The following is a 22510-nucleotide window of genomic DNA, read 5'->3' as shown; positions in this document are numbered from 1 at the left end:
TCCGGATGTTTTACATTTGAGATCTCCTTTAGTCATCGCTGTTGCTTATTTTGTCTAAGCCAGTTTCCTCATCCGTGGCATGGAGGTATAATGTCTAATTCATATGGTGGTTGTGAGAACTCATTAAAAACAATGCATGTTGAAGTAAATAGACTGGTAGGTACTTAATAAGTTAAAGCTATTATTAATGATTTTTGCAACTATTCATGTGTCATTGAAACACTGCTATTGTAAAACATAACTAGCAAACACTTGATAGTAGTGATTTGCACACTGCTCTTTAAAGAGCCACTCTAGGGAGGTACCCAAAGGGAGTGCTTCAAGATTGAGGGGGCATGTACAAAGCTGGGCTTCTATTTCTTTATCAACCCACAGGAAGCATGGTGTTATCTGTTTGTGAGCGTTGCTTGAAATGAGTGTAGGTAGACCTAAAAGCACCAGGGGAGGGAGCAGTGATTGAACCTAGAGAGAACATTGGCGAGAGAGGGTTGTATGTAAGAACTGTGGCTTCTGTAGATGGCTCAACAGAGACGGAGCTGGGAAAATAAATAGCCTGACCACACTGTCCTTCCACCCTTGTGTGTCCCGCTGGCACTTTCCATTACCTGAACCCAGTGGGACATAGGTAGCCATCATGGATCCAGGGTTGAGTGGAGAAGGGAGGAGAGCAGCCAGAGAGGGGGCACACCTTGTCAGAATGAAGAGAAGAACCGAGAAACAGCCTGGTTTTAGCAAGTGACACTCATACACTGTGATGTTTAAATTCGTGTACTAAATGTGACTTAAGAATAGACCCAGCCCATGACCAGAATATCTGATTTGAACATTCAATGAAATTGCCTCTCTGGTTTCATGTTTTAGATGGCTTTTCCTCAAGTGACTGCACAGATAGACTGTCTCCTTACTTCCAGAACAACGGATATCTATTATCTATCTATTATCTATCTATCTATCTATCTATCTATCTATCTATCTATCTATCTATCTATCTATCTATTATCTATCTATCTATCTATCTATCTATCTATCATCTATCTATCTATCTATCTACATTGTCTACATAGGAAGATAAAGGAGTTGTTTTCCTAAGCCATTAGTGTGATGAAATGCATGGCAGCTGCTATATATAGGATCATGGCCTGTCATACTGCCATACCTACTGGCTACCAAATTTACATAGTCAGTAAGACATAACCCCTTCCGTTTATGTATTTTTTGTATCATACATACATAAAAAAATACATAAAATACATTAAAAAAACATAAAAAATATTTATGTATTTTCCATTTTGTATTTTTTGTATCCTGGCTACCAAATTTACATAGTCAATAAGACGTAACCCCTTCCATTTATGTATTTTTCCTCTACCCTGGCATCTGGCAGGTTTCCCAGGGTAGAGGAAAGCATGAGCCAAGTCTTGAAGGCTGAGCAGGAGTTAGCCAGTTGAATATGGAGAGAAGTGTTGGAGGAAGGCAATGCAGACAGGGAGTATAGCTCATGAAAAAATGGAAAAGAGTTCGGGCGCAGTGGCTCATGCCTGTAATCCCAGCACTTTGGGAGGCTGAGGCGGGCACATCATGAGGTCAAGAGATCGAAACCATCCTGGCCAACATGGTGAGACCCTGTCTCTACTAGAAATACAAAAATTACCTGCGTGTGGTGGTGCATGCCTGTAGTCCCAGCTACTCGGGAGGCTGAGGCATGAGAATCGCTTGAACCCAGGAGGCAGAGCTTGCAGTGAGCCAAGATCACGCCACTGCATTCCAGCCTGGAGACAGAGCAAGACTCCATCTCAAAAAAAAAAAGGAAAAGGACAATATGTAAAGAGCGTAGCTCATGCAAACATGCTATGATGATGTTACTGCCATTGGAATGAATATGGGGACTGGAATGGGCCCACGGGGATTACACTTAATACATTTATACCTAAAGTTTCTCAGGAACTCTCTCTTAACGAAAGCACGTAGGCCTCTGACTCTTGAGATACTTAGGCCTGCAGTTTGAGAGAGGAAAAACAGACATAAAATCCAGTTGGAATTCCACCTGGCAAATGTATCTGTCGTTTGGAAGCACACAGGATTTTTTTTTTAAATTGAGGTGAGGGAATGTGATCAGACAACTACTTCCCAGATAGGTGGCACACAATCACAGAAATACTTCACATATGGCCTGGAAGACAATAGATTCCAAAATCGTAGTAAAGCAATTCCTGAACTAAATGGTACAAAGCTGGAGGGCCTCTGAGCCCTCTTCCAGTACTGAGCTAAGAATATGTCCCCTCTAGTGAGCCAGAGAATTATGCTTCAGAATATAGCGCTCCTGTCCTGTTCAAGAAGGAAGAGAAGCAACACATAGGGAGGGAAAAGAGAATTCTTTGAGCAAAATATTGGGAGAGTATATTTCATTGTCAGGTTGAACAAAGAGAATTCCACAAGACAGTGGTGCCAGGAATAGAATATCGACTGTGCACACACTTCTAAAGATGAAGAAAATGTAAGTGGGGATTCTTGGGCTTAGAGACACATATGTGGGCTCTTTGGGTTAGGTTAGGTGAGTGGTCTCCCTGAGGCTCAGCTGGCAAAGGCCCAAGAAGCAACTTCTTAAGCTCATCTCCAAATAGCCCCCTGATCTCCCCGAGGCTGCCACCACACTGCCAGGCTGGTTGTGAAACTGCTTTTCCAGAATTGCTTGCACGTGCAGAGAACTGGTCTCCTGTTAAGGTCAGCCCTGTAAAAAAGGGGGCAAGAATCAAAGGACTCTCGAAGGAAACACAGGAACTCTTCCTTAGCTCTTGATCAGCCTGTTTCCTGCCCATGTGGGTTTGAAGTGTGAGGGAGGGTAAGCACACAGCAGGACACAAAGCCATGAGCCGTCCTTCCTTCTAAGCATGTCTTAGCTCCAAGATGACTTTAAAAACAGTCTTCCTCTGGGGCTGACACAGACCATAATTTCACACAGATTTACTTGATCAAACTAGCTTTGTGCCGTGATAATACAAATAGTCCTTTACACAGAAATCAATGATTTAGAAGCTATCGCCCTGTTTTACACATGAGGAAACTAAGACAGAACTTCAAGACCAAAGTTCTTAATGACTCCACTGTCCTGTTAATCATGTCAGGCAATTAGTAATTCACAAAATAGTCGCCTGGGTTTAAGATGTATTACTTTCAATTACTGCTAGAATTGCTCCAATTCACCTCATACATATTTAAAATGTGTAGTCTGTCAACCACAGTGCTTGGTGCTGGGGCGTTGAAGACAGAAAGCTCATTGTCTAAGGAAGAAGACAAACATGTCAATATTTAATTAGAACAATGTCATTAGATTAGTTGTGTGTGCCTTCCTATAAATAAAAATCTTTATTTTAAAATTATAGAGGAAATGAAATACAAAACTAAGCATGCAAAGCAATAAGTGAATATCTTCTATGCTGCTGCTTCTCTCAGCCCCCATGTGCCTGCCAATTTTATCAGCAACAGTAACACTGTTATCAGGTTGGTGTATGAATTCTAAGCTTAGATGTCACTGTTCTGTTCTATATCTTGTTTTCTTCGCTTTATATTTCAAGGCTCATGCAAACTTATAATACTCTATTATATGTATGTACCATTATTTATTTAAAGATGCTTCTGTTGATGAGCTTTATATTGTTTACAGTTTGTGGCTATATGCTGCAATGAATATCCTTGCCATATCTTTGCATATTTTTCCTGGTAAACATGCAAGATACATTTTTATTATAATTGTTAAAATTAATATACAGTATAATTGGCTTTTGCGTGTATACAACTCTATGAGTTTTAACACATACACGCATGTATCTGCCACTAAGAACAACGATCAGGATACAGAATAGTACCATCACCCGAAAAATCTTTGTTGTGCTGCTCCTTTGTAGTCACATTTCTCCCAGCCCTAATCCTTGGCAGCCACGCATCTGGTCTTATCCCTACAGGCCTGCCTTTCTTAGAACGTCATATAAATGCAGTCGGACAGTAGGTAGAAGATGATTTTAGCTTCTTCACTCAGCATAATGCCTTGTTGTTGCAAGTAGCAATAGTTTTTTTCTTTTCATTGTTGAGTAGCATGGATATACTATAGCTTGTTTATGCATTTATCCACTGAAGGATATTTGGGTGCTTCCGGTTTGGGGTGATTATGAATAAACAGAGCTGCTATAAACATTCTTTTTATTTTTGGGGGTGGGGTGGTGGGACGGAGTCTCGCTCTGTCAACCAGGCTGGAGTGCAGTGGCGTGATCTCGGCTCACCGCAAGCTCCACCTCCCAGGTTCTCGCCATTCTCCTGCCTCAGCCTCCCGAGTAGCTGGGACTACAGGTGCCCGCCACCATGCCCAGCTAATTTTTTGTATTTTTAGTAGAGACGGGGTTTCACCGTGTTAGCCAGGATGGTCTCCATCTCCTGACCTCAGGATCCACCCGCCTCAGCCTCCCAAAGTGCTGGGATTACAGGCGTGAGACACTGCGCCCGGCCAACATTCTTTGTATGAATATAAATTTTCATTTCTGAAGGGTAAATGCCTACAAGTGGGATTGTTGGGTGATATGTAAGTGTATGTTTAACTTTATAAGAAATTGTTAAACCAATTTCCACAGTGGCTACACCACCCATTTTGCATTACTTCCATCAATGGACGAGAATTGCAGTTGCCACACATTCTGTCTAGCACTGAGTATTATCAGGTTTTCTTTTTTCTTTTTTTTTTGATCTGTTCTAATAGGTTTGTAGCACTATCTCCTTGTGGTTTCACTTAGCATTTCCATAATGGTTAATGATATTAAACATCTTGTGTGCCTATTTGCCATCTATACATTTTCTCTGGTGAAATGTCTCAAATCTTTTGCTCATTTAAAAAAATTTTGTTTTCTTACTGTTGAGTTTTGAGAGCTTTTTATGCATTCTGGATGCAAGTCATTTGCCAGATATGTGATTTGCAAATATTTTCTCCCAGTTCATGGTTTATCTTTATATTTTCTTAACAATGTCTTCCATAGACTAAAGTTTTAAATATTAATAAAATTCAGTGTATCAATTTCTTTTTTATTCATGGTGTCTGTGACAGCTAAATTTTGGTGTCATAGCCAACAATCACTTTCTAACTCCAGTGTCATGAAGATTTTCTTCTGTATACCAAAAGTTTTGTATTTTAATGTTTTACATGATCTATTTTTAGTGAATTTTTATATACATGGGTGGTTTTAGGTTAGGGGTCTGTTTTTGCGTATTGACGTCCAACTGTTCCAATATTATTTGTTGAAAACAACTTCATTGAATTGTTAGACATTTTTGATGTGAGATGGTGTAATATAGTTTAATTGTTGAAAGCATGGAGTGAAACCAGTCCGCCTAAATTTCAATCTCAGCTCTGCTACAAATTAGCTGTGTAACAATCACCAAGTATTTAATCTCTCTTTGTCATAGTCTCCTTTTCTGTTAAATGGAAACAGTCATAGTACCTACTCCCTAGATTGCTATGAGGATTGAGTTATTATGTGTTGACACACTTAGAGTAGTACCTGACATATAATAAGTGATGAATTAGGGTTAGCTTTTATATAACTTTTCAATTATTGTATATATTGCAAGCACGTCCTGTAAACATGTTTTACTAATTACACTGCCTATCAACAATATAGGTGTTTCTATTTAACAGCCAGCACCAGATATTATGACCCCCTCCATTCTTTGACAATTTGATAGGCAAATAATGAGATGTCTTATTAGTTTGTATTTTGAGATCTGTGGTCAGGTTAAACATCTTTTCAACTTTTCACATGTTATGAGCTTTTGATGAGTAACAAGGCATCCAAAACATAATGGCAAAACAGCAAACATTTATTATGACTTATGCTTCTGTAGGTCATCTGGGAAACTCTTTGGCTTAAGCTGGATTGGTCTCTCATCCTCTAGCAGGTTGGTCTTGGCGTCTCCTCATGATGGCCTCAGGGTTCCACAGAGCAGCAAGAGAGTGCAAGCCCAGTGGGAGAGCCCAGTGGGCAAGCACTTTTCAAGCCTCTGCTTATGCCACATTGGCTAATGCTCCATTGATCAAAAGAAGTCCCATGGCCAAGCCTAGATTCAAGAGATGGAGAAAGAAACTCCACTTCTTGATGGAATGAAATGCAAAATATTGTGACCACTTCTTCTTGAATCTACTGTGATTGGCTGTTTGTGTTTCCTTCTCTGTGAATTGCTATTGGTTCATTGACTTATGGAATTTCTTTATATGTTATACATATTAACTCCTTAAGTTTTACATGTAACATAAGTTTTACATGTAACAGTATTTTTCTGCTTGGTCATTTAACTTCATTTATATAATCTTTTGCTGTATAGAAGGTTTTGGCTTTTTCTGTGATCAAATCTATCAGTGTCTTTTCTTCATGACATTGGATGGCCAGAATGTAAGCTTTTTGAAGGCAGAAACCATATTTTATTTTTTATTATTTTCTTGACCCACAGAAAGCAGCACAGAGCCCAGCCCATAGTAATAAAGTAAAGGTTTATTGAGTGAATTCATTCACTGAAGGCCAATCTCACTCACTCATTTATTTATTCATTCATCGATATTTATGGAATACCTATTATGAACCAGGCATTATGCTCATTGTTAGAGATACAGTGATGGGCAAAATTGACTTTTAGATGGTGTTTAGACTAAAGCATGGTAGGTAGTAATGGAACTTAGTGAGACATAGGTTCAAATTCTGTCTTTCTACTTATGTGACCTTGGGCATATCCCTAAACGTTCCTGAATTTCAGGGTTTTTTAACTTATAAAATTGATTGTAAATGCTTTCCTTCAAGAGTGTGAGAATTCAAGTGGGCAATGTTTGTAAAGCACTTAGCATTGTGTTTATTATGTATTATATAATACAAATTGTCAGCTTCCTTTTCTACATGGTATAATCTCAGGCCTGCTAGGAAGGCTAGGTGACTTCTTTTGTCAATTTCCTCTTAGCAAATATAATCCTGAATTTCTTCCATTATAGACTCGTTTATTTGGTTTGCTCCTCCAATCGTTCTCAGTGAATTGTCACTTTGAGCGATTCTTGCTTGTTCTCCTCTTTGTGCAGGCAAATCAGTCAAATTGCCTTCTCTGTTGGGAGCAGAAGATCAGGGCATTGAGGAGACACTGAGTTTTGTTCAGTGCTGTCTTGGAAGATAGATATGCTTGGTTGTGGGTGTGGGTATGCACGTCTTTGAGCAGCATAAGGGTGGATGGGAACTTGGCAAGTAATTGAATCAGGAGAAGAGCCCAGAAAAAGGTGGTCTGGTTCCAAAGATGCATTTTTCCCATACCAGGTATCCTGGTGCTGATAAACATGGCGCATTTCGAGAGCGTCCCACTCTTGAGACAAAGTGAATAGGGAAGATTATGAGGCAGCACTGCCAGGCTTAAGGGAATCTGTAAGGTGGCCAAAACTCCTCTCTAGATATTCTCAATTTCTCTGTTCTGTACCCGTTCTAGCTTTTTAGCCACCTCTCCTCAAAATCTTTTTTCTCTTCCCCCAATTTCTACCAAACTCCAGGATTCTCCAGGTGCCCTCCTGCCAGATGTGTATACATTCCATATTCCCTCACACTAAGGACTTGGCTGTTAACACTGCTACTCTGGGGTGACAGAAAGGGCCCTGGAGAGAAATCAGCACTTGACGGCTGGCTCTACCACTACGTTTTGTGCAATCACCAACTGGTCTCTTTTCTATATGCCTCAGATTGCCTGTTACGATGTGTAAAGCTTGGCCAGGCATGTTGGCTTATGCCTGTAATCCCAGCATTTTGGGAGGCCAAGGCAGGAGCTTCACTTGAGCCCAGAGGTTCGAGACCAGCCTAGGCAACACAGTGATACCCCATCTCTACAAAAAATGTAAAGATTAGCCGGGGGGAGGGGTGTTGCATGCCTGTAGTCCTGGCTATTCAGGAGGCTGAGGTGGGAGGATAACTTGAGCCCATGAGTTCGAGGCTGCAGTGAGCAGTGACTGCACCACTGCACTGCAGCCTGGGTGACAGAGTGAGACACTGTCTCAAAAAAATAAGGTGTGAGGCTTGCACCAAGCAGTCTGTAAAACCTCTTCCGGTGTAAACAAACCTTCATTTGATGGAACCATGCTTGCTGCACCCCACTGCCTCACAGAATGGAGTTTGCGTATAAACGAATGTTCAGTAAAGTCTCGTTGTGTGGATGCTCTGTCTATTCCCTGGAAATACAAAGTTTCCTGCCAGCTGACTGATCCTCATTCTAACTAACACATGTGTTATTTGGCCTAGATGGAAAATTTCCGGTGTTTGAAGGTGGGGAGAGGATGTCATTCCCTCCAGCAGACAGACAAGGGTCCCATTTGGCTGGAAAGCAGGGATGGGAAACGGGCATGGCCTTTGGGGAAACTGGCTTGGTACATACAACTCCTGGGTGAGAACAGGAGTTTGTTTTTAGAGAGTCACAGCCCAGTCACATCCAGGATGCCCCTGGATAACTCTGAACTCCCAGCTATACAATAAAAATGTTAGCAGCTTCCTTTAGTTATTTCCAGTCTTGTATATTTTGGTATCTTCTTGTTAGCTGCCCAATATCATCTTGGAAAGAATCTTGAGGAAGAAGTTATTGCTCAGAGACTTACTACATACACAAAAGGATGACAGAGAATAAAAAAGGATTAAAGTGTTGGAAACATGCCTGGGAACTGGATTTCTTCAGGGGAGACAAGAAGGCAGAAAAGATACTGCAAATACTTTAACATAGGGTTGACACAGAGGAATAGTGCTGGTAGTTCTTAGGGCCCAACAAAAAGAAATTAATAGCAACTTTAAGATAGAGAAAGAATATTCTAGAAGTGAGTCCTACTAAAAACTCATTTTTGAAAAATGAGTACTGCTCAGTAGTTGCCATTTTGGGCAAGATTTTTCTGATTATCTTCTCATCTCTCTCTTGCTTTGCCTGGCTAACCCCAGCTTTCCTTTAGGCCAAAAGTCCACAAACCCTCCTCCAAAACAGTCAAGTCTGATAAAGTTTACCATTATGGTGTCTCATAAGCATCTTGTAATTCTCTCTCTTAGTACCTATCTGTATTTATGTGTTTATGTGATTAGTTTTCCATGTCTGTCTCCTACATTTGTCTATAAGCTACGAGAGGGTTGTATATTCACTGCTGTGTCTCCAGGGCCAAGTGCAGTACTTGGCACAGGGGCAGCATGCAGTAAGTCTGCTTGGTAAATGAATGAATGGACATATAAACAATTTAATGAGTGTTTTTTGAACTGAAGATAATTTTTCTTTTTCAGGACAGCAAAAACAAAAAACCTAAACTAAAATCCAAACAATTTTGCAAAATATCCTGGATAGTTTGGGAGTTGTCTTTGCTTCTTCGGCTCATTGCCACGGCCTTAATTCCAGAAATGCTTTTGACTCAGACCTTTTCAGTTCATTGCCAATTCCCTGATTTCTGAAATGCCTTTGGCCAAGGAAGTGCTAATTGGTATTTCAAATATTTAGAACTTTAAGATATCTACTTCTGTTACAAAGATGAAATGACCATGAACACCTTTTGAAAAATTTAACCACAGCTAATACCAAATTTCCAAAAAACCGTACAGTGACCATACAGTTAGTTGTTCTGAAGACATGATGCATTATTCCAAACACACATTAGCAGAATTCCACCCAATACTACAATTCTGAGGTAGTAAGAAGCACAAGGGAATAAGCCTGCGATGGCATAATTTAACCTGCCTAAAATTTTCTCCTAGCTTGCCAACACTTCGAAGATCAGGGAACTGGGTAAATCAGAACTTGATTTCATCTGCAGCTGTATCTGAACTGGAATGTGGAAAAAAAAAAGCTAATTGGAGCAAGCATGTTGTGCTGCAGTGGAGTGTATTTTCATTGATATGTTTAACCTTTCATCCCCTTCACCTGTGAAAAAATGAAAATTGATGACCTTTGAGGTTTTATGTTTTTAATTAAGCAAAACTTTTTTCTTTCAAATAGAATCTTATATGAAACCCCCCCACCCCCCACCCCGCAAAAAAATAAAATAAAGTTGAGCAGCTCACTGGGAGCGGGTGAGGGTGTGGGTCTAGAGTCCATTCTGTTGATTTCACCTCTTCCACTCTCAGAAACTTCTGTAGCACCTTTTAAGAAAATGAGAAATTACAGTTTCTTTAAACACAGTTTAACATGGCTCTGTTTCTAGTTTCTAATGTAATTAAATTCTATTATGGATGTTGATTCAGGCCCACAATAATTTCTATAACTATTTTTTTATACTTTTATAGATTTATTTTTAATTTTATTATACTTTAAGTTTTAGGGTACATGTGCGCAATGTGCAGGTTTGTTACATATGTATACATGTGCCAACTATTTTTAAATAAAAATATTCCCATGTCTTAGTTAATGGCTCATTATTCATAGCAATATTGAATACAAGAAAATGTAAATATAAAAACTAGAGTTAAACAACATTTTGAGTTCACCATAATAAGATTTAGTGAGAAGATGTGACTAAGAAAGATTAGATACTGTTCAATATAGCACACAGAAAATACAGTGAGCAAAACATTTTAGAGCATTGTTCTGCTTTAATTGTGATGCTTGGTTATTAACTTGGCAGACGTCATGCCACAATGCCAAGTATTTCCTTATAAACAAGGACACACTTTTATGCAAACATTGAAAAAGCGTTGAGGCTGGGCGCATGGCTCACACCTGTAATCCCAGCACTTTGGGAGGCCGAGGCGGGTGGATCACGAGGTCAGGAGTTCAAGACCAGCCTGGCCAACATGGTGAAACCCCGCCTCTACTAAAAATACAAAAAAATTTAGCTGGGCGTGGTGGCGGGCACTTGTAATCCCAGCTACTCGAGAGGCTGAGGCAGGAGATTCGTTTGAACTCAGGGGGCGGAAGTTGCAGTGAGCCGAGATCGCACCATTGTACTCCAGCCTGGGCGACAGGGCTAGACTCCATCTCAAAAAAAAAGTGTTTGAGAGATCTTTGTTAAGGAAAAATAGCATTAATCTCTAAAACTTATAGGATGTGTGATATTAAATATGCATCTCATTTTAGCAAATTATTAGCCTTCATGATAGAAGTATGAATTAAACTATTAATGAACTTGATCAGAGCCCTTTAGATATGGTTGTGATGAAACAACTCATTATCCGTCCCCAACATGATTTGGAGAGGATAGCGCTATAATGTAAGAAAGGGTATTAAGCAGAGAGATTGATATTGGTATGAGCCCAGATAGGATCTGTCTTCTGGCAATGATTCTCAGGAAATGTCTCTAATAGAAAATGTCTTCAGTGGCACCAGATATGCAGTTGCAGCCATGCCCTTCATGGTGTCAGCAGCAGAACTCTTTCAAGAAGCCACGGACCACAGTTGTACTCATTGTCGTGGAGCCTCTGCTCTATTCTTTCTGAAAGGCTAAGTTTGGCTACTTTTTTTTTCAGCGTTAAATTTTAACTCCTTTATTTTTCAGCATTGTGACATAAATGACATTTCCTATTATTAGTCCAAAGAAGAGAGAAAGAGAAAAATGCATTATTTGGATGTAATTTGAGATTTGGAGTGGATATGGGGATGAAGGATGAGACATAAAGGGACATATATGTCCATGGCTCTTGATTCTTTTCCAGCTGCCATTTTCTCTCTCTCTCTTTCTCTCTCTTATTTATTTATTTATATTACACTTTAAGTTCTGGGATACATGTGCAGAACGTGCAGGTTTGTTACATAGGTATACACATGCCATGGTGACTTGCTGCACCCATCAACCTGTCATCTACATTAGGTATTTCTCCTAATGCTATCCCTCCCTGACCTCAAGTGATCCGCCTGACTCGACCTCCCAAAGTGCTGGGATTACAGGCATGAGCCACCATGCCCAGCCTCCAGCTGCCCCTTTTTAAGGAATGGGCCATAACTTTTTTTTTTTTACATTTAATTTTTATGTGTGACTAATAGTCAAACTGTTCAAAAGCCAGTACACACAAGTGTATAGTGAAAAGTCTTCCTTTTACCATTGTGCCCCAACTACCCAGTTCCCCCGAATAGGTCATCATTGTTCTTATGTGTCACCTTCTAGAAATTCTCTAGGCAGATACTAGCAAATACAACTATAGATTCTCATTTTAAGAAAACTAAAAAGGCGATTTTCAAGACCCATCCTTGGAAGCTGGTAGGTATGTCTTCTTATACCCAAAGCTCACAAAGAAGATCCTTCTGATACTGTAAATGGGGTTACAAAGGACAGAGTGCTGGCGGGTGGAAGAGGGCTTCCTTAACCGGCATGCTGAACAAGGGCAGTGAAGTATAGTCAAGCCCAGAGTCCCAGAGACCCGAATTTCATTTTCCGTCACTGAAAGTTAAGGGAGATCTCTGAAGGGAGCAAGAGGAAAAACTAGATCCATACCTAGAAATAATTTACACATAGCGTGGTTGTCTTTTCAAATCAACTGCATTTTCTATTATTTCCTAAAGCTATTAAATAAACCACGGCCACTGCCACTGCCACTGCTGTGAGTTCAGAGCAGATCCTGTGGTTTTGGCAAGACTCTTGACTGGCCCTAGAAATGGGGCTGGATTGAACTGGAGTTGAAAGAATTACAGTGTTTCCTTCCTCTTGATGACTCTTTCTGGAACATGCCTGGAATGTGTGAGTGTAAGAGATGAGGTGGTGTTCACTCAGAGTCAGGCCTGGCTATGTACGTGGAAGGGGAGGTGTGTGCTGGTGTTATTTTTGGAGGCTGTAATTCCACTGCTAGGCTTTGTAGCTCATCGTCTCTTTCAATGTTTTTATTATCCTAACTGGTATTCTCTGTCCTGAGATCTTAAAAGTTACCAGTGAGGGTAGAAGTAAAATGATGCTTCAAGGCCAGGTTTGGGAACTCACTCTAGTGGAGATTTTCTCCCTTAATCTCATGTAATGAGTTAATATTACAATAAAATGCAGCTGTAACTCCTGCTTACATGAAGACTTGACTTGGAAATTTTTCTTCCTAATCATTCAGATAAAGGTTTAATTTGTACCCAGATTATCCTCAAAACATCACTGAATACAGTAAACACTGGCAATTGCCATTAAAAACAAATTGTATGAGGACTTTATATCAGGTACAATGCTTGACATAAGTATGTGCTCAAAAATTCTGGTAAATGAATGGGTAAGCCTTAAATGCTCAGCAGTCATTGATTACTTTTCTTTGGCATTTTGTAAAAATTGTAATTTTTTTCCCCAAAACATTGGGGATAATGTTTTTTTCCCCCAAAACAGTTAAATATGGGCAAGGAGGTCAGTTCAGACTCGGGGGAGCACTTTTTTTTTTTTTTTTTTTTGAGACAGAATTTTGCTCTTTATTGCCCAGGCTGGAGTGCAGCACTGGAACCTCTGCCTCCCAGGCTCAAGCGATTCTCCTGTTTCAGCCTCCTGAGTAGCTGGGATTACAGGCACCCACCACCACACCCGGCTAATTTTTGTATTTTTAATAGAGACAAGGTTTCACCACATTGACCAGGCTGGTCTCAAACTCCTGACCTCAGGTGATCCCCCTGCCTCGGCCTCCCAAAGTGCTGGGATTACAGGCATGAGCCACCGTGCCCAGCCTGCACTTTCATTTTTAACCTTATTATTCTAGAGTTGGAAGCCAAGCAAATGGATGGACTTGAATCAGGCAGATCTGAAATAAAATTTGCCCATCCATCCATCCATCCACTCATCCAACAAATACTTAAGTCGTCTATATGTTGAGATTAGGGAGAATATTCCATTGTAAACCAATTCCTAAATTCCTGTTCCTATACAGAACATTTGGAGTTTACCATTTAGAGAGGGAGTAAATAAAATAATCACAAATTATGGTAATCTTTATGAATAAAATAGGCCAAATTAGAGGTCAATGGGATGAGTGTGTATACGTATTACAGATAAGGCAGGTAGAGAAGCCTTTTATGAGAAAGTGGCACTTCAGCTGAGACCCAAAGGACAAGCAGAAGGTGGCCATGCCAAGAGTGGAGAAAAGCATTCCAGGCAGAAGGAACAGCAAAGGCTTTGAGGTAGGAAAGAGCATCTTGTATTCAAGGAATGAAAGACCAGTGAGCATTTGAATCCCAGCTCTGCCTTCAATAGCTGTGAAAATGAAACTAACTGCTCAATCTTTTGAGCCTTCATTTCTTCATATTTAAAATTGAGATAATGGTGCATACCTCACAGAGTTGCCGAATTTAATGGGTATTCAATAAGATAACATGTAGCTTATTTGAATCACTTCTACACAAAGGTCTCCGATACTCTAGTTGGGCCCTCATCACTCAATTGATCTTTCCAGTCTCCCCATTGTTTTATGCAGATTTGAGAGCCAACCATCACTGGAGCTAGAGAACATTTTCTATCCCTGATATTTCCACATTTAAAGAGGAGAGAATAGGCACAGACTCTATCTGCTCATGTTAGAACCTTTAGGAATCAAAAAAGGGAGGGATGGTGAGGGGAGAGAGAGAAAGAAAGAGAAATAGTGAGAAAATAACGTGAGAGGATTTTCTTGTTAAAAGTGTACTTCCTCATTTACAGAACAAATTCATAAAATAAAATTTAAAGTTTGGGTAGGGTTTTGTTTTTACATTTGGGGAGAGGGTAAGATTTGGGGCTAAGTGTTCAGGAAACAGAATAAAGAGAAATGAAATAATAATCACTGAGTATGCAATATATAACAGACAAAGTGGTTGGCAAGTTATGTATTTTATTTAATCTTTACAAGAATCCGGATGGAGTAAATGAGGCCCTGAGGGAAATGCAGACTTCACGTAGTCACTGTCTGTCACTTATCTTGAGGTATTTAATGTGGAATTGCGCAATTCTTTAAAAATGAGAATCTATAAGGCATAAGTTTATGTAGTTGATATATTTCTTTAGAATACTTTATTATTGTGACAGTATCACATTAGCATCAATTGATAACTAATAATTAAATATAATGAATAATGATTATGTCATTATTATTAATTCATCTTAATACAACATGCATTTCCTGAATACCCAGCTATGTCTAGTACATGGCTTGTTGGGGGAATAATGGGTAATCCATTGCAACTAGGGTATGCAGTGGGGCAGGAGAGGTTAGCAGGGTCTAGCTGATGAAGGGTCTTGATGCCTTGGTAAAGAGTTCTGGATTTCGTCCAGTGGAAGATAGGCACATGGTCAGAATAGCATTTTAGAAAGAATCCTCACACAACTTTAAGACAAGGCTTTGTGAGCACCAGTTTACCCAATGGGGTCATGTTAATAACCTTAGTCATACATTATTATCTCTCTTTCCTTTCAGGAACTGTGGAAGGTGCCATGGACTTGATCTTGATCAATTCCCTACCTCTTGTATCTGATGCCGAAACATCTCTCACCTGCATTGCCTCTGGGTGGCGCCCCCATGAGCCCATCACCATAGGAAGGGACTTTGAAGCCTTAATGAACCAGCACCAGGATCCGCTGGAAGTTACTCAAGATGTGACCAGAGAATGGGCTAAAAAAGTTGTTTGGAAGAGAGAAAAGGCTAGTAAGATCAATGGTGCTTATTTCTGTGAAGGGCGAGTTCGAGGAGAGGCAATCAGGATACGAACCATGAAGATGCGTCAACAAGGTAACATGTCCCTAAGTTTTGGGCAGGTGAGGCCCACTGAGGCACACACACACCTTTTGTCTTGGCAGCTGCTCCCTCGGGGGCAGGGCATGCACTACCTGAGTGTAGAGCTTGACGATCTTGTCTGTCTCTTTCCATGCATCACCGTGTCTGGTACATGGAATGTTAGAGATAAAGGAGACTACCCAGTCCAACCCCTTAACTAGATACTGTGCCTACTTTGTGAGATGAAATATTTCATATGTTCTAAGGGCATTATGGTACCTATGGATAGATGACTGTTACATGTATGTAATATGAAAATCATAGCAATGAAAACAAGTGTTCATTGCCAAACTACTGACTATTTTGAGCTTTCTTATTTGATTTTTCATGTGATACACTGCTTTGCTTGTCCCTAAATACCCTTAATGGAAGTTAATATTTTCAGGAGAAAATTAAATATAAATAAGAATTTTAGAAGGGGAATATCCATCAGTAACTTAATTGGTTATTTGATATATCAATTTTCTTTTCCCTTTTTTTTTTTTTTTTTGAGATGGAGTCTCACTCTGTCACTGGGCTAGAGTGCAGTGGCATGATTTTGGCTCACTGCAACCTCCGCCTCCCAGGTTCAAGCGATTCTCCTGCCTCAGCCTCCCAAGTAGCTGGGATTACAGGCAAGCACCACCACACCCAGCTAATTTTTTGTATTTTTAGTAGAGACAGGGTGTCACCATATTGGCCAGGATGATCTCCATCTGTTGACCTCATGATCTGCCCGCCATGGCCTCCCAAAGTGTTGGGATTACAGGCGTGAGCCACCATGCCTGGCCAGTGTATCAATTTTCTATTGCCACAATAATACTATGTAACAGAACCACAAACCACCGTGGCATACAATAATGAGCATTTACAGCTTGTGAGTCTAAGCCAGCTGTGTTGATCAGATGGCTGTATTGACCTTGGCTGGGATTCCTTACATATATAGTGTTGCCTGGCTATAGGCTTAGTAGGCTGGCCTTGGCTGGGGCAACTTTGCTTAGTTCCTCATACTATAGCAGGCTGAGGTAGTGTAAGGTCATAGTGTACAATTCTCAGCTTAGGTTGCCAGGAGCCTCACGTGTTCCTATTTTTTTGTACCACTACCATCTACATCTCATATACATGAGATGTAGACATGAGGCTGTTTGCAACCTAGACTCAGAACTGTACACTATCACTTCTGCTTCATTTTATCAACCTAAGCCAGTTAAGTAGCTGAACCTAGTGTCAGAGTGAGAGGGCACTACAAACTGAAATGACAAAGAGTCAGGGATACAGGGAGGGATGAAGAATTAGGGCCCTCTTTGCAGGCTACCATTCTTGGAAAAGGACCATGATTTAATTTTAGCAGTCGAGTACCCAGGTCCAGCTCAGAAAACACCAGAATTTTGCCAGGAGGATTTTGAAGGCCTCCTCTAAGGGAGGATTATTAAGACTTGCTGCCACCCCACAAGGCGATGATGTGATGATGTCTTTCTCTCAAAATAAAAGTGGGCCTTAAGCTAAATCTTTAGACCAGTCCACCTATGTGATGGCAGTTGAAGGAGATGGTGTTGCAAACATTATTTAATAATCGTATTCTAAGGTTCCAGGCCTGGACAGGTGGGCAGACTTCTGGTGCCCTTGATGCTGTCTGCTGGGAGGAAGGTACAGAATTCCAGCTAAGGTGACCTCTCTTTGTTCTGCCTGGAATGATCTGGCCTCTCCCCTATCAGCCACTTTGTCTGGGCTGCTGATTCCTAAAATGAAGGAATCTTTTCCAAATTAATATCATCACACCACAGGAGCTGTGGACTGAGGACTTGTCATTACATAAAATAATGACATTGTCAGCTGTTTAGGGGTTTGATTTTTTTGTTTGTTTGTTTTTTTTAAAGACAAGGGTCTTGCTGTTGCCCAGGCTGGAGGGCAGTGGCACAATCATAGTTCACTGCAGCCTTGACCTCCTGGGCTCATGCCATACTCCCACCTCAGCCTCCCAAGTAGCTGGGACTACAGGCATGCACCACCATGCCTGGCTAATTAAAAAAATGTTTCATAGATACAAGGTCCTGCTTTGCTGCCCAGGCTGGTCTTAAACTAGTAGCTTCAAGCCATCCTCCCACGTTGGCCTCTGAAAGTGCTCGGATTACAGGTGTGAGCCCACTAGGCCTGACTTTTAGAAAGCTGATCCAGTTAAGTAACACACCTCTACGCATTGCTGATTGGCTGTTTCTTTTATAATCCAACCACCTGTAGTCTGCATTTTTTTTAGATCAATGCTTTTTAAAGTTGAACATGCTTACAGATCACCTGTAGGTCTTGTAAACATGCAGACTCTGATTTAATAGGTTGTTTGGGACAGTCTTGGGATTCTGCAGTTCTACTCAGGTCCCAGGTGGTAAGAATCTGCTCGACCATGGACCACGCTTTGAGTAGCAGGAGTTTAGAGTTAGCCTCTAACTGGGGTCATCCTGAAAATATTTCTTTGAATTTATTAATGGTAGTAATGAAAAGATTTGAAGGCAGCAAACTCATTTTAAGGTCAAAAGTAATAAAATTGCTATTCATTACAAATGAAGGAAAGGGTTTTCTTAGCAAAACTAGAATGTTCACCTTTAAATGACAGCAGGGCAAGTGGGAAAAGCGCACAACAGAAATTCCCAGGAATGCAGCTCTCCGTTGAGGGAAGAGAGGTTGAACAAAGGGATGTGAGGTGTGCCAAAGCTATCATGGCTGAAAGTCAGCTCTATTATTTTTCACATGTGTCATTTTGGATTTGACTTGTATAAAGACTAATGTTCTTCTGCTGATGTTTCCACATTCTAAAGGAAGACGATCTGAGATTATGTCCCAGTCATTTCGTGGGAACAAAATGTGAAGTGCCACTGTGTCCTTGCTGCGCTGTCCTGAGGTCATCCTTGACAATGTATAAATGAGAACATGTAAAGCAAACTGGACCAGAACATTGGGAGTTAAAAACCCACTGTAATGATCCCCCCAAACTGTAAAGGATGGCTTAACTTCAGTTAAAAGAGGCAAAGGCAGACCTGGACAGTGAGAAACACTAACGAGAAGATGGCTTTTAGAGTTATACTCACCTGAGTTTTAATTCTTTCTCCATCACTCACCAGCTGTGTGGCCTTTGGCAAGTTATTTAACTTCTATTGGTCTCATTTTTCATCATCTGTGAAATGGGTATAATAATACCTACAAAATTGTTTTGTCTTAAATAAGTTGGTATATACAAGAAGCATTGATTTACACAGTGAATGTGTCCCTAAAAGCTTAGGTAAAGCAATATATTGCAAAATAAGGTACATAGTAATAAGAATAATAGCAGCTTGTAAATGGTGGGAATGGCATTTGATGCCAAGTGATCTGACTTCAGAGCCAGTATTCATTACCACTACACTACCCTTTGGATATCATTCTCACTTAATATTAACAACTCTCCCTGATTCTGAGCTCTGTTTTATAAAGTACAATGATCCTACCTGAAGCCCTAAAAAGCAACCCAGGGCACAGAGTAGAGGTATGAGAGTGGAAGTCAGACAGATATGGGTTCGAGTCTGCCTCTGCAACTGAGTGGTGTGGCTCAGGACAAGTTACGTAATTGAAGTCATATTTTTTCCTCATGTGAAAAAAAATAAGGATAGAGATTTTATCACACATATTTGAAAATTAAATGAGGCACTTTATTACCAATGACATTATCTGCTTCACAGTGTTTAACAACTGATTATTGTAATTTCTTTGAGTAATAAATTGGTGAGACAATTATCCTACTCAATTGTAGAAATGTTTACTATGCATTAACATATTATGGAGTTTTACACAAAATGGAAAAATAGGTGGTATGTTCTCTCCTGTATTTTAACAATAACAGCATCTTGGGCTGATGAACAGGTTCTGTTTTTCTTGCTGACCATCCAGTGGGGGAAATCTGGTTTGAGGAAAGTGAAATCTTTTATGGTGAATCAGGAAAAACCTCCAAAACTGTGTTTTCATGTCACTATTAATTCGTTATTAAAACATCATGGAAACTCAGAAATGCCTGCCTAGGGACACAGCAGGATAAAATAAACATCAATATATTCCTGCTTGCTGCTGACTCGTACATCTGTGGAGGAAGTGGAAAATCCATTTGAGATGTGCCAAAACACAGCTTAAATTGGCTCACACACCCCAAACAGCCAAACTGGATTTTATCAATGGCATCATCCAAAATAGTCAACAGCAGTTTGACTCAAATCTCATTGGTGATTTCATTTGGGGGTAGGAAATTATATATAAAGTTTGATACATTTTCAGATCCAAAGACCTGTTTCAAACTGATCCATTAGAAGAAAGAGGGTTATTTTATTCCTACTTTCATTTGAGAAATAGCTTTATATTAAAAATATCAAACTTCCCAAACATAATTTATGAAGTTGATAGAGAAGAGCCATTTGCACCTAAATAACACAAAGGAATATGTTAAAAGCATCAAGAAAAGAAAATGGGAAAATCTGAAACAGTTTAGTTCATTTATACTTTCATTCCACAATTATTCTTTTTTGTTTGTTTGTTTAGACGGAGTCTTGCTCTGTCACCCAGGCTGGAGTGCAGTGGCGTGATCTTGACTCACTGCAACCTCTGCCCCGTGGGTTCACGCCATTCTCCTGCCTCAGCCTCCCGAGTAGCTGGGACTACAGGTGCGCACCACCATGCCCAGCTTGTTTTTGTATCTTTAGTAGAGACGGGGTTTTACCACGTTGGCCAGGGTGGTCTCCGTCTCCTGACCTTGTGATCCACCCGCCTCGGCCTCCTAAAGTGCTGGGATTACAGGTGTGAGCCAGTGCGCCCGGCCACCACAATTATTCTCGAGCCTCGATTTGTACCACACGTTTTCCTAAATACTTGTATGCCTGACATTCCCCTAGCAACTGTATGTGTATTACTAACTTAGTCTTTATCAAATATATATCAGATGAGGACTTTTAAGGCCCCACTAATAGATGAGGCTTTAGCTATTGTAACTTACGTGCATTTACTAGCTAGTGAGTGTTGGATCTGCGAAGGTGAAGTCAGGCCTGATTCTAGAAGCCTGGCTCTAGCCATCACCCTGTGCTACCTTTCAAAACAGATGTGATCTTGCCCTCCTGGAACACCCAGTCTAGTAGGGGATATATACCATGAGTGGGGCTATGATGAAAACATGCAGGGTATTTAGGGAGTAGCTATGAGGGCATCTAACCTGTGTTCCAGGTGTTGTGTGAGGTCTCTGGAGATACCTAAGTGGAAACTGATGAATGAGTAGGTGCTGGTGAGGCTTAGGAGAAAAGAAGAAAAACTCATGATTTGGACATGAGTGATGAGATCGGGCTGAGGAACTGAATACAGTTCAAAGTGGCTGGAATTGAGAGCTAAGGATGTGGACCTGGAGAATGATAAGTCTGGAGAACTAGGGGTGGAGGTCTTGAGTTTGTGTCTCAACTTCCACGTTTATTCACTGTGGACAGGCCTTGGGTAAGGGACTTAGTCTTCCTTAACTCCATCTCCCATATGGATAAACTGTAGCTATACTGTCTTCACAGGACTGTGGTGAAATTGCACAAAATAATCAAAGATATAAAACTACATTATTTCCTGCAGTACTTACACAACAATTAAATTGAAAGGAGATGACTGAAATTGAGCTCACTTGTTTTTCATCGGTGTTTTCACTTGTATATAACTTTTACTACCACCTGCTTTCTTCTCCAGCCCTTATGGAATAAGGAATTGTATTTTTAGTTAAGTTCTGCCCATGAATTAGCCCATCCAAATGATCTTAAGCAAGTTATCTTCCAACTTAGGCCTCAGCAATATCGATTTTAAAATGAGGTGGTTGGACCTTAAAGCCTTTTGAGTGCTAACATTACATGATCTATGAAAGCATCCAGAGTGAGATTCCTTGGTTCAAATCCTGGCTCTCCCATGTATATGGTATGTGATCTTGGACAGGTTACCTAGCTTCTCTGTACCTTAATTTCCTCATCTGTAAAATTAGGACAATTGTAGTACCTATCTCATAGGGCTATTATAAAAAGTAATTTTTATTTAGTTGGAGTCTCACTCTGTTGCCCAGGCTGGAGTGCAGTGGCACAATCTCAGCTCACTGCAAGCTCCGCCTCCCGGGTTCACGCCATTCTCCTGCCTCAGCCTCCTGAGTAGCTGGGACTACAGGCGCCCGCTACCGCGCCCGGCTAATGTTTTGTATTTTTAGTAGAGATGGGGTTTCACCGTGTTAGCCAGGATGGTCTTAATCTCCTGACCTCGTGATCTGCCCACCTCGGCCTCACAAAGTGCTGAGATTACAGGCGTGAGCAACCAGGCCTGGCCTACAGTCTTGATTTCTTAAGCTCAAGTGATCCTCCTGAACAGCTGGGACTACAGGCATGTGCTATCATACCCGGCTAATTTTTAAATATTTTTTTGTAGGGAGGGGAGTCTCACTGTTTTGCCTAGCCTGGTCTCAAACTCCTGGCCTTAAGAGATCCTCCCACCTTGGCCTCCCAAAGTTTTGGGATTAGAAGCATGAGCCACCGCCCCCAGGTTGACAATTAAATTTGTGTAAAGTGCTTATAACAGCGCTTGGTCCACAGTAGGCGCTATTAAAAGGTATTTATTGTTTTTATGGTCTAGTCAAGTCACATGATATCAATATATGTGTACTGAATACAAGCCAGGCTTCTGTGTCATCAGAAAGCCCAAAGTAGAACATGAATGTTGGATTTTCTTCGTTAGTACTCAGCAGAGAACAATCAGCCTGGAGACATTCATGCAGAGGTAAACTCTGGACAGCAGTGAAACTCTGGTGTGATAAT

The 22510-nt window shown here is 40.6% G+C and overlaps 1 protein-coding gene and 1 long non-coding RNA gene across 7 annotated transcripts in view; one reads left to right on the top strand and one right to left on the bottom strand.

Moving 5' to 3' along the window:
- TEK (TEK receptor tyrosine kinase) overlaps positions 1–22510 on the top strand; it is a 124164-nt gene that overhangs the window by 34882 nt on the left and 66772 nt on the right. For all 5 annotated transcript variants that reach the window (XM_003263990.3, XM_003263989.3, XM_030817596.1 and 2 more), the window contains exon 2: positions 15345–15656. In XM_003263990.3, the coding sequence (XP_003264038.1) occupies positions 15345–15656 (312 nt within the window). The remainder of the gene's footprint in view (positions 1–15344; positions 15657–22510) is intronic.
- LOC115836376 lies at positions 10049–20163 on the bottom strand. 2 transcript variants are annotated; one of them, XR_004031407.1, is made up of 4 exons: positions 18276–20163; positions 15421–15539; positions 14230–14479; positions 10049–10154 (listed from the first exon to the last, which is right to left on the bottom strand). It is a non-coding gene; the product is annotated as an uncharacterized LOC115836376 (long non-coding RNA). The 2 variants fall into 2 exon arrangements; XR_004031408.1 differs by having other exon boundaries at positions 18761–20163.

The sequence above is a fragment of the Nomascus leucogenys genome, chromosome 8, assembly GCF_006542625.1.
Source record: "Nomascus leucogenys isolate Asia chromosome 8, Asia_NLE_v1, whole genome shotgun sequence".
NCBI classification, from domain to species: domain Eukaryota; kingdom Metazoa; phylum Chordata; class Mammalia; order Primates; family Hylobatidae; genus Nomascus; species Nomascus leucogenys.
Note: the sequence above shows the minus strand (reverse complement) of the source record. Positions and strands in the feature narration are given on the sequence as shown.